This window comes from Prionailurus viverrinus, chromosome B4 (assembly GCF_022837055.1).
Source record: "Prionailurus viverrinus isolate Anna chromosome B4, UM_Priviv_1.0, whole genome shotgun sequence".
Classification (NCBI taxonomy): Eukaryota; Metazoa; Chordata; class Mammalia; order Carnivora; family Felidae; genus Prionailurus; species Prionailurus viverrinus.
In genome coordinates, this window is record NC_062567.1 from 121,440,276 (window position 1) to 121,452,696 (window position 12,421).

The 12,421-nt window shown below is 42.3% G+C and overlaps 1 protein-coding gene across 3 annotated transcripts; it reads right to left on the minus strand.

Annotated features, from left to right (window-relative positions):
• Positions 1–1,044: 1,044 nt before the first annotated feature.
• Positions 1,045–10,738, minus strand: LOC125170775 (protein BRAWNIN). Of its 3 annotated transcripts, none has more exons than XM_047867530.1 (4): positions 8,490–9,015; positions 8,046–8,163; positions 1,831–1,967; positions 1,045–1,391 (listed from the first exon to the last, which is right to left on the minus strand). In XM_047867530.1, the coding sequence occupies exons 2-3, from the start codon at positions 8,151–8,153 to the stop codon at positions 1,872–1,874; spliced, it is 204 nt and encodes a 67-aa protein (XP_047723486.1). In that variant the 5' UTR covers positions 8,154–8,163; positions 8,490–9,015; the 3' UTR covers positions 1,045–1,391; positions 1,831–1,871. The 3 variants fall into 3 exon arrangements, with proteins under 3 accessions (XP_047723486.1, XP_047723484.1, XP_047723485.1); XM_047867528.1 differs by having other exon boundaries at positions 1,827–1,967; positions 8,490–9,012; XM_047867529.1 differs by having other exon boundaries at positions 1,045–1,967; positions 8,490–10,738.
• Positions 10,739–12,421: the final 1,683 nt, after the last annotated feature.

Sequence of the window (12,421 nt, forward strand, 5' to 3'; positions counted from 1 at the left end):
CATGTCCAAAGATGGCCCCAGCCAGCCCACAGGGAACTGAGCCACAAGGGGCCCCTCAGAGTGGTGCCGAATGGCAGGAGGTATGTGGCTCTGAGCAAGGCCACTCTAGCTGATAAAATGCCTGCAGAGGCCAAGACAACCAAAGGCTGCTCCGTGATCAGCATTTACGGCCTTATTTACTGCCTTTCCTCAGGGAGTCTATTCCCGCATTTCCATGGCCGCCATAATGTATATTTTTCATAACGGGTTAACTTCAAAACAGGAATACATACATACTTTGGTGAAAGTCACTTAGAATCCTTAGAATTAGCACTTTACTGGGGTGCTCAGTCAGTTAAGCATCTGACTCTTGGTTTCACCTCAGGTCATGATCTCAAGTTTGTGAGTTCAAGCCCTGCATTGGGCTCTGTGCTGACCCGGCAGAGCCTGCTTGGGATTCTCTCTGCCCCTCCCCCACTTGCTTAATCTCTCAAAAATAAACAAACATGAAGAAAAAAAAAAAATTCTGAAAAACTTTCTTGGAAAAATAGCCCTAAATAGAGAGCCAACTGCTCTATCAATTACTTTTGTCCTTTATAAACTCAGAGGAAGACTTGAAATACGTATATTACTTTCCTAGGGCTGCCATAACAAAGTACCACCAACTGGGTGGCTTAAACCAACAGAAATGGATTCCCTCACAGTTCCGGAGGCCAGAGGTCTTAAACTCCAGGTGTCAGCCAGGCCACGCGCTGAGACTCTGGCTAGAATCCCTCCTTGCTTCTTCCTGGCTTCTGGTGGTGGTCCGCCATCCTTGGTGCTCCTGGGATCGTAGTTGCATCCCTCCGGTCTCTGTTGTCACCTGGCATTCTCCTAGTGTGTCTGTGTTCTCTTCTTGTAAAGACACCAGTCATGTTGGATTAGGACCCACCCTGATGACCCCATCTTAACTTGGTTATATTTGCAAAGACCTTATTTCCAAATAAGGTCACCTTCACAGGTACTGGGGGTTAAGACTTCAACATCTTTTGAAAGAGGACACAATTTACCCAATTACAAAGCTCATTTAAGCTTTTCAGTTATTTTAAAATTTATTTTGTAAGAATAATTACATAGTAACATGGTTTCTCAAATTTGGGGGTAAAGAACTTGCGACAGTCCAAGTGACATCTCTCATAATTTTGTCAAGTACACAAAGAACTTCAAACTTTGGAGCGCCTGGGTGGCTGAGTCACTTAAGCATCTGACTTTTGATTTATGCTCAGGTCATGAGCTCTTGGTTTGTGGAATCGAGTCCTGCATTGGGGTCTGTGCTGACAGCACGGAGCCTTGGGATTCTCTCTCTCCTTCTGCCCCTCGAGGACCCCGATTGCATGATTGCACGTGCACACGTTCTCTCTCTGAAAAATAAACTTAAAAAAAAAAAAAAAGGAACTTCAAACTTTAAATATTTCAACTTAATTCAGTTTAGTAGCACTTTCCAGTTTTGGAGAAATATTAACTTCATACCATAAGCTTTCAGTGTCAATGGCACTTTTATTATAGTTAATTCAGAATTCCCATTATGCCATGATAGTCAAGCTTATTCAGAGAAATAACCCAGAATTATAAGGGCAGGGAACACTGCAGACATTCTTTCTCACATAATATTCAAGACTAAGTATCTATTCACATTCAAAAAGCTGATGATACATATTTTGGCAGTTTTCAAGAAATAGTGGTCAATCTGTAATAAAATCTCAACGCATCAGCTAACACCTGAGCACCTCCTCTTGCAGTTCGCACTGCATTAGGTGTTTAAAGACAAGCAGTTGGCTCAACAGACTTTAAAAAGATGTGTTTAATACTTAAAATGTTCACGGAGTTCTTGACAGAGTTGTATTTTGAAGTTTCTATTGCTGAGAAACTTGAGGTTCATGTTGTCTCTTTTTCAGTCCCAAAAGCTCCGTTTTGAGTTCTCCAGGCTTTGGTGGAATTTCAGGTATTGTCTATCAAACAAAACAAAAAAACACAGATGCCGGTGCTTTCTTAGACTGTAATTAACTGTGACCTGAAAGGCATCAAAGAACGCAAAAAGTAGAACAAAAAGTCCCTGTGCACTCAGTCATAAATCCTAATTATAAGAACCTGTGTCTTCAGCATTACAGGACTCACAGAGGGAGAGTTTCCATCAACATTAAATGACAGATCACAATTTTAATAAAGCTTTCCACATTTGGAAACTCATTCCCGCACCACTTACTCACTCTCCACCATGTGCCTGGCACAGAAAACAGGTATTAGAAATCAACTCATTTATTCAAAAACAGTAAGTGCCTATTATGTGCAAATTATAAAGAGAAAAAAAAAACCAGAACTGACTTCAAGAAAAGTGGTCAGGAAAAGCTTGACGTGACAGCTTTAGTGACACCGTGAGATAGAATTCATATACCATACCATTCACCTGTTTAAAGTATACGATTCCAATTCAGTGGCTTTTGGTACATTCACGAAGGTGTGCATCCCTCACTACAATAAATTCTAGAACTTTTTCATCACTCCAAAAAGAAACCCTGTGCCCATCAGCTGTCACTACTATTTCCACACAATCCTGCCCCACACTGAGCCACTGCCCTGGGCAACCATTAATCTTTCTGTCTCCACAGATTTGCCTATTCTGGACATTTCACATAAATGGAATCATATAACACGTGGTCTTTTGTGAGTAGTTTCTTTCACTTGGCATGTTTTCAAGGTCTGATCCATGCTGTCAAATATATCTGTACTTCATTTCCTTTGAGGACAGAGTAATATTCCATTAAAAGGATAGACCACGTTTTACTTATCCATTCACCAGATGATGGACATTTGGATTGTTCCCACTTTTTTACTCTTATGAATAATACTTCTGTGAACATCTGTCTGTGCGTACAAGTTTTTGTGTGAACGTATGTTTTCACTTCTCTTGGGTATAAACCTAGATGTGGAATTGCTAAGTCCTATGACTCTATGTTGAACGGGGTCAGGAACTGCCAGACTGTTTTCCAAAGCAGCTGCACCATTTTACATTCCTATCAGCACCGTAAGGGGGTTCCCGTTACTCTACATGCTCACCGACACTCCTCATGAGCAGTCTGTTTTTTTTTTTTTTTATTAAAAAAAATTTTTTTAACGTTTATTCATTTTAGAGACAGAGACAGAGCATGAATGGGGGAAGGTCAGAGAGAGAGTGAGATACAATCTGAAACAGGCTCCAGGCCCTGAGCTGTCAGCACAGAGCCCAATGTGGGGCTCGAACTCACAGACCGCGAGGATCATGACCCAAGCCGAAGTCAGTCGCCCAACCGACTGAGCCACCCAGGCGCCCCCAGTCTGGTTTTTTTAATTATAGCCATGATAGTGGTTATGAAGTGGTATCTTACTATGGTTGTCATCTGCATTTCCCTGATGGCTAAAGACGCTAGCATCTTTCCATGGGCTTATTTTGTCTGAAAAGGTGACTTCCGAACAAAGACATGAAGGAGGGTGAGGAAAGCGGCCACGCAGATATCTAGGAGTGTTTCGGGCAGAAGGAACCACAAATGCAGAGCATCTATGGCAGGAACGTACCTTTACGCACAAGGAAAATCAAGGTGGTCAGCACAGCTGGCATAAAGTATTCGACTAGAAGTTAGGAAGAGACGAGGACAGAGGGGAAAAGTGGGTGCAGAGATGCAAAACCAGTGGAGAGTTCTGAGCAGAAGAGTGACATGACCTGACTCAAGCCAAGTGTAAAAAGAGGAAATGGCTTTTATTGAGGAAAGACTGGAAGGGAGCAGGGGTGGAAGGCAGAAGCCAGACCAGGGAGCTAACACAGTCCCTGAGGTGGGAGGTGACTGACCTCAGGGCGGCTCGAACTAAGTGGCAGCAAAGGAGGTGGTGAAAAGCAGTGAGATTCTGGATATATTCTTCAGGTAAAGCCAATGGGATTTGCTGTCATGCACAGTATGAGACAGGCGTTAAAGAGGACTGCTAGGTTTGGGCCTGAACAACGAGAACAATGGAGTCACCATCCACTGTGATAGGCAAGATTTCAAGGGCAGGTCTGTTGGAGGAAGGCCAGGAGCTCAGTTTTGAACATGCTCACTGCACATCCAAGTGGAACTGTCCAGAATGATTCAGAGGGCATGTCTCTTTCTATCAGCTATCAGCTTCCACTGTAAGGTCCTGAGGAAAGGGACCACATCGTAATCTCATTTCTTACAACCCTATGAGGTTATAAAAAGCAGGCAAAAACTGTGCTCCATGAATAAATCATTGCTCAGGACCCTTATAAGCTCATAAGATTATAGAGAAATAAAATCTTTACTCTAATTATTTTATACAAAACTGCGAGATTATTCTGGTATAATTTAAATCACATCAAAAATCTCAATAGCCTTTCAGTGCCTGAAGTCCAAACACCGTGATCTGGTTCATTTTACTCTTTGTCTCCTAACAACTAATTAATCCTAAAGAAATAAAATAGTTTAGGAAAGAATATGGAGTTTGGGGTTTGGGGTCGGGGTCAGATGTAGGGACCTAAGAGACGTGCTTCACAGCAAAATTCTCATTTTGAAGTGAAAATGACTTTCCACAAAAATCAGTGATGAGAACTGGAATAAAAGCTAGAGTAACTTGTCTGACAATTTCCTATCTTAAACTAGTCCTAGGATGTTGACATTCCAATCCCTTTAATACAAGCAAAGAATATAGTTTGTTTCCTGTTCATTAAACTGTGAAAAAGAATTAACTTAGAAGGGCTCTTTTTGCCCCCAGGTCACAAAAGGAAATTATATGGGGGCCCCTGGGTGGCTCAGTCAGCTGAGTGTCCGACTCTTGATTTTGGCTCAGGTAATGATCCCAGGGTTGTGGGATGGAGCCCAGTATCCAGCTCCACACTGATCATGGAGCCTGCCTGGGATTCTTCCTCTTTCTCTCTCTCTCCCTCCCTCCCTCCCTCTCATTCCCACTGCCCCTCTCCCTCACTCATGCATGCTTTCTCTAAAATAAAAAAACAAACAAACAAAAAAAGGACAAAAAGGAAATTATATGAAATCACAAAGCCCTATAAAATATAATAATATACTATACGGTACATCTGAAACTAATATAACACTGCATGTTAACTGGAATTAAAAGAAAAACCTTAAAAAATAATGAAGTACAGTAACAGCAGGTTTCAAATTTCTACAAAGTATATACAACCACCCACTTACACACACAGGCACACATGTGGAGTAATCTGAGTTGCCAATACATTACAAAACTAAAATGACAATTCAACTTTTATTAAAAGAAAGACAGCACTTTTCTTTATAAGATATGTAATATATATAATATAGATTTTTATATATATTTATATATATACATAGTATATAACTTTTAAAAGACTAAAAAGTTTACTGACATCAAAATTTAACAATGTTGGGGCGCCTGGGTGGCTCAGTTGGTTGAGCATCCAACTTCCGCTCAGGTCATGATCTCACAGTTCATGGGTTCGAGCCCTGCATCGGGCTCCGTGCTGACAGCTCAGAGCCTGGAGCCTGCTTAGGATTCTGTGTCTCCCTCTCTCTGCCCCTTCCCTACTCATGCTCTCTCTCTCTCTCTCTCTCTCTCTCAAAAAATGAATAAACGTTAAAAAAAATTTTCTTTTTTAATTAAAAAAAACAATGTCAGCAGAGGTTCTAAATAGCAGTTTGTGTGTATATGGTTGTGTCTGGAGACAACCAAAAATGAACACTTTAACATGAGTCCTGAGACTGCATTTTTTTGACCACCCATTGTTTTGATAATAAATAGATTATAAATTAAGGAAAACAGAACCAGTGAAAGTAATGCAAAAGTAAATGAAACTGCGAAGAAAAGCTGAAGCAAAAGCACGCTTTGTATCCCAGGACAGAGTGTCCGCCTTGCATCCTTGCCTCCATTCCTATTCTGAGGAGCTGAGCTGCACAACTCGAAAAAGCATCCTTGATGCTGCTCGCTTAAGACGTACTAAGCACCCGCTCTAGGCAGCCATCAAGGTGTCTTCTGCTCTGGGCTCCACCCAGACCTTCCAGCTGTAAAGACTGAAAGACCCCTACAAAGGCCAGAGGTTGTTACAACAGTGAGTCATTGCCAGAACAGCACCAACAGATGCAGGTAAAGAACACAAATCCTTTAAATGTTAGTAAAGCATCCAGCATCCTACACATAGCTGGCCAGCCCTAGCCGTTGTCAAGTCCCTAGAGAGGTACCCTACTGCTGATGTCATCACCCAATCAGGATGAAGTGCCCTGAGACACTTCAGTATGGTCCTTCTAGAGATTGTGGTTTCATGCTGCCTCTTCTCAAGGTCCGAGCAGCAACCTTGCATACTCCCACTTATAATGAGAAGAGTGAATCAAAGGGCAATTTTTTGGTCAATTCCCCAGGATCAAATAACAGGCATTCCTTCCTCTGTGATGCCTGCCTGATGTCAATTCCTCATGAATTAATGACTCAATTGCATTTCTGTGGAAGGTTCTTACACCTTTTGGTCTCCACTAAGTATCCTTGAGGCATCCCCAGAACTCAAAGGAGAAGTCTATGGTGGTAAGAAAGAGCTACGTCAGCATTGTTTGTACAAAAACTAGGTACCACCAAAATGTCACTAGGGGATTGATTAAATAATATATGGAACAACCATATAAGGAAACGCTATTCTATGGTCAGAAAGAAAAAAGGCTACTGATATAAACATGTGTCTATTCATATAGATTTTAACCGAAACAAGCAAGTTACAGAGAATTGTGTATATGAATGCCTATTTACATATAAACTCTGTGTGTGTGCTTATTTCAACAACAGTAAAAGTCTGCAAGTAGACACTAATCAAAAAATGGTAGACATGTGGGGAGCAGACTGGGGAAAGGGGGTTTTAGTAAATGGGAAGGAGGGATTTGCACATTCTCATCTACATGCCTGAATTCAAGCTGAATGTTGTATGTGGGTGTTATACTACTTTATTAACAGGATCCAAAAAGAGAAACACTAAACAGAAAGCTTGGGCTTCAAATCCTCAGTAAGCTATGTGATCTTGGGAAATCATGTTCACTCTTCTGAACCTCAGTTTACTCCTCTGAAAACAAGAATACCTCCAAAACCGTCGTTGTCAATTCACTAAAACTAGAAACACAAATGGTTGGTTCTCTGTGTTACCTGTCCAGAGTCCGGGCAGAAATGACCGTTCCCTATGCGGTGATCCAAACCACTCTATTCACACCTGTAGCATAATACCTAGCACACATTTGTCATTCTTTCGCTGTGCTTCCTTGCCTCCACCTCCACCAGACCAGAAGTCTTCAAAAACACCTGTAATTCCCAGTTCTAACTCAATGAAGGCTTATTAAAATTAATGTAAGTTTCTCCCTCTTTTGAATGCCTATATTCCCTCATTCTTCAATCATCAAATATTTATTGAGCATTTACTACATTCTAAGCTCTTTCCTAGGTGACTGAGATACAAGGGTGAACGACGCAGGTCCAGTCCCTTCATGGAGATTACATTCTGGTGGAGGAAACAAAGAACAAGTCAATAGACAAAGGAATAAAATACTTGCAAACTGTGACAAGTCCTTTCTGGAAACAAAGAACAGAGACATAATAGCACAGAAGCAATCCTTTAGGAGCTGTCCAAAGGACCTTCATTGCTGGAGGAGATATTTGAGCAGAGACCTGACGTTTTGAAGTAGGAAACCAACCCCAAGATCTGGGAGGAAAGCATTCCGGGATGAGAAAAAGCATGGCCTTGAGATGGGGACAGGCTTTATGAGTTTGAGAAACCGCAAAGAAGCCAGTGTGGCTGCAACAGTGGGAACAAGAGGTAAATGGCAGATTAAGGCCAGTGGTAGGCAGGTGACAGGCTAAGACCCCTGTAAGGCCTTGTTAAGAACAGGTCATGCATTGCTCTTAATGCAATGGAATGCCATCATAAGGCTTCAGGTCCAAAGCAGAGGTGCTTCTAATTTCGTTTTAAGATGGTCTGCATTGCTGGGAGGAGAATGGAGTGGTCCAGGAGCCAGGACCACAGCCCCTCCTGCACTCACCAGGTCCGGCAGGTAGTACCTGTGCACCACTTCGGCCCCGGCGCACATGGCCAGGAGGCTGGCGGCGAACATTTTCAAGTAGGTGGCCCAGGACACGCCCGCGGGCATGGTCGGTGGGCTAGACGGGGAGGAAAGGCGGAAGGTGTTAGAACGCTCCCAGCTCAAGACGAAACAGGCCACCGCGTTTTCTCCCACCCCGCGCCCCGTATCCCCAGTTACGAAACGAGCGCGCTGAGGGTCCGAACGCCCCCTCCACGCCTGAGAGCAGCCTCCCAGGGGCTCTTAGTGTGGGGGCTGGGCCTTTGGAACTTAAAGGCAGATCTTGCACATCAAGCGGAAGGCCGACACCTGGTGGCTTCCCCGCGACCCTATCAACCCTAACAGAAGGGAAACTGCACACCGCACTCCCTACTGGCCCTAACGGCGCGCCCGGGGAGACCTTACCACGAAGTGCCCTACTTTCCGCAGACTGTACCACCACGGCCGGAAATGCGCCGGGTAGTAGCCGACAGCCAGCGGGCGGAACCAAAAGTACAGGGCCTGGAAGCCGCATCGGACCAGAAAGTTGGGGGCGCGGGCACGTGACCAGGCAGAGTTGGGTCTTTGGGCCGGAGCCGTTGCCTATTCTTTGTCTTTTTTTTTCTCTTCTGTTCTCTTTTTCTTTTCTTTTCGTCCTTTCCCTTCCTTTTTCTTTTCTTTCAACTTAATTCGGGCTCATGACTCTCCCTACAGTAAGATCTGCCGTATAGTCGGCTGTCGAATTTCGGACAGGAGCTGGCAGGATTATTGTCCCCGGTCTGTCCTTTCACACGCCCAAGAAAGTTGCTTGCGTTTACCACCTTTTTAGGAGGGGGTGGAGGTTGGCATGCTGACCAGGACGTGCTCAGATGAGGTCACCCTCTAGTGAGTGAAGTTAAAAGCTCTCTCTGTTCTTGTGCCCCGCGTCCTTTGACCTGAAGCAAAGACACACTCACACTATTTCCTTAGGCTGCGGTGCTACTGGAAAAAAAGAAAACTGAAGTCGACATTGTTTAATCTGTTCGTATTTAGATTGTGCTATGACTATGAATTGATTTTTGTTGAGAAAAAGGTAACGCAAGACTATATTGTGAAGGATTTTGGTTGTATATATAACATGAATCATGATACACTCAGCTTTTAAACACTGTTATGGAGGTATATTTGACATAAACCACATATTCTAAATATGCAAATTGATGAGGTCTGGCATTTGTACACCTGTGTGACCATTACCACAATCAAAATAATTAACATATCCATCACACGCAAAGTTTCTCCGTGCCTCTAATTCCTCCCACAGTCTCCTCTGGATCAACCACTGATCTGGTTCCTGTCACAACAGATAAATGCATTTTCTAGAATGCTATGTAAATGGAATCCTGACATACTGTCTTGGTCTAGCTTATTTCATGCAGCACCATTATTTTGAGATTCATCCACATTGCTGCATGTATCACTAGTTCACTTCGTTTTACTGCTGAGTATAAAATTCTACCACAATTGGTTTATCCATTCACCTTTGGTGGACATTTTGGTTGTTTCCAGTTTGGGGCTTATAGGAATAAAGCTTTTATGAACAGTAAAATATATCAAAAAGACTTATACACAGGCCTGTGAACACATGCTCCATTTCTGTTGAATACTTTCCTAGGAGTAGAATGGCTGCAGCATATAGCAGGTAGGAGTATAGTCAACTTTTTAAGAAATTGTCAAGCTGTTTTCCAAAGTAGGTATCCAGTTTCACACTCTCACCAGCCGTGTTGACAGCTCCAGTTCTTCTCCATCCTCTTCCAACACCTGGTCTGGTTAACCTTTTTAATTTTTAGGGACTCTAAGAAGTTGGTAATGGTGTCTCATGACTAATGATGCTAAGAATCCTGTCGTATGCTTATATTTGGTGACATATCTGTTCACATCTTTTATCCATTTTTTATTGTGTTTGGTTTTTTATTATGAGTTTAGTCATCTTTATGTATTATGGATATAAATCTTGTATCAGATAGATTTGACCTGTAAATATTTTCTCCCCGTCTATAGCTTGTCTTTACTTTTCCTTAATAATCTTTTGAAGAGCAGAAGCTTCTAACTTTAATGAAGTCCAATTTTCAATTTTCTCTTTTATGGATCATGCTTTTTGTGTGCACAGGGCAAACACCCAGGAGACTGGCCCTGCCTGCCAGCAGCAGAAATGATTTCCTATCCAAGAGCCTAGCTTCTTACTTCTTGAGCTCACCACTCAGAAATCTTCACTTCGCCTTAATTTCTGCAATATTCTCCCCTAATTCATTCACTTAAAAGTACATAGGGGCTACACATTTATTCATGTTATTTAGTTAACATGGGTTTCATGTTAGAAAGGAGCTCTCAGGTTAACTGATTTAAATAGATGCCTCAGAAAACGACAAGTAATTTTTGTTTATTTGGGATCTTGCTCTGTATCTCACATTCCTGTCTCTGAGAAGTGAAAGCTACATCAGATTTCAAACATTAATCAAATTCCTGACATACCTGTTGAAAATGGCAGATACTGATTAAATTCCATATTAAAGGTCAGAGGTTATTTTCTAAAAACAGTGCAGAAAATAAGTTAACTTCTATTAGGATAATTACACTCTTTCTAAAAAATTTTTTAAAATTATACACTCTTGAGGCGCCTGGGTGGCTCAGTCGGTTGAGCATCCGACTTCAGCTCGGGTCACGATCTCACAGTCTGTGAGTTTGAGCCCCGCGTCGGGCTCTGTGCGGACAGCTCGGAGCCTGGAGCCTGCTTCGGACTCTGTGTCTCCTTCTCTCACTGCCCCTCCCCCACTTGTGCTCTGTCTCTATAAAAAAATAAGTAAAATGTTTAAAAATTTTAAAAATTATACATTCTTATAAACTAAGAAAGTATATACTTTAAAAATTCTTGAGATAGAATATGTAATAAGAAGTTTCAGGACAAGATCTTTAAGGCAAGATAAATACCGGCTTAGCACAGCTAAAACTGATTTGGGGGGCACCTGGGTGGCTCAGTCCGTTGAGCGTCCGACTTCGGCTCAGGTTATGATCTCCTGGTTCATGAGTTCTAGCCCCACATTGGGAGCCAGTCATTAGATTTAGGGCCCACCTTAATCCAGTATGACTTTATCTTGACTTGATTACATCTGCTAAATAAGCCCACATTCACAGATACCAAGTGCACACAAATGTGAGGGAGACAGTATTCAGTTCAGCACAAGCTCCTATCACCTACTCAAAAACTTAAATACATAAGTGAAAGTTTAAACATTAACTGGAAAAAAATGTTCAAAGGCTCATAAATTTTAAGAATAAGAAAAGTCAGGGGCGCCTGGGTGGCTCAGCTGGTTAGGCGGCCGACTTCAGCTCAGATCATGATCTCGTGGTCCGTGAGTTCAAGCCCCGAGTCGGGCTCTGTGCTGACAGCTCAGAGCCTGGAGCCTGTTTCGGATTCTGTGTCTCCCTCTCTCTGACCCTCCCCTATTCATGCTCTGTCTCTCCCTGTCTCAAAAATAAATAAAACGTTAAAAAAAAAAGTCAACTCTTCTGAAGCCTAGAAAATCTTGTATTCTCCCCTAAAATGAATGTTCGTTAAAGCCTCCTGACACAGATTTTTTTCTAAATCATTTGCTTGGAACATGTAGCGATTCCCCCAGGGCAACACCACCAATACCCCATTTTACAAAATAAAGCTTAAGTATTAAAGAGCTGTAATAAAAGGCTGAGTAGATTCAACAGTGTGTGTGAACCACAGGTCTCCTCGTTTGCTCCCTCTCACTTGGTAGAATAAACTCCATTATAATGGCTTTTCAAGCTTTTTTTGATTGTGATTCACAGTAAGAAATACATTTATAGGATCATGGTATGTATGTACGTTTCTATGTGTAAACAAAACAATACTTACGTTTATTATAAACCCTTTAACACTTGTTATTCTGTTGCATTTCTCCTAATGCTTACTTAGTTTCAGGACCCACTTGAACATCTGCAGTTTGGAAAACCCTCCCCCATAGTAAACCCTGTTGACAATAAGATGCAACTGACTGACAGAACAACAGCTAAGAAGAAAGCAAGTTTACCAGGTTCCTCACAGGGAGAGGAGGCATTGGGAGGAAGAGGGAAACAACGTGAAGCAATTGGCTCTTCTTTTGCTGTTGTCCCATCATATAAGGTTTCTTTGAAGTAGAGACGTATTTGGGAAAGATTGGAGAAGGACCTTTCTCCTAGGCTTCCAACAAACCCTGGTGGGCAAGGCTCACAAGCACAAGTTTGTCTTCCAGATTCAGAGGGTTAGAGAAAGACTGACCGGACAGGAACCACTTTGTTGCAGTTGCTTCACCATTTCCTGGTTTGATGTC

What these genes read in the sequence shown, in the direction of transcription:
- LOC125170775 (XM_047867529.1), bottom strand. Translation starts at nt 8,153, where the DNA reads ATGCCCGCGGGCGTGTCCTGGGCCACCTACTTGAAAATGTTCGCCGCC. An exon ending in GGTACTACCTGCCGGACCTG is followed by an intron (nt 1,968 to 8,045) that starts GTGAGTGCAGGA and finishes TTTGTTTGATAG; the next exon opens with ACAATACCTGAAATTCCACC.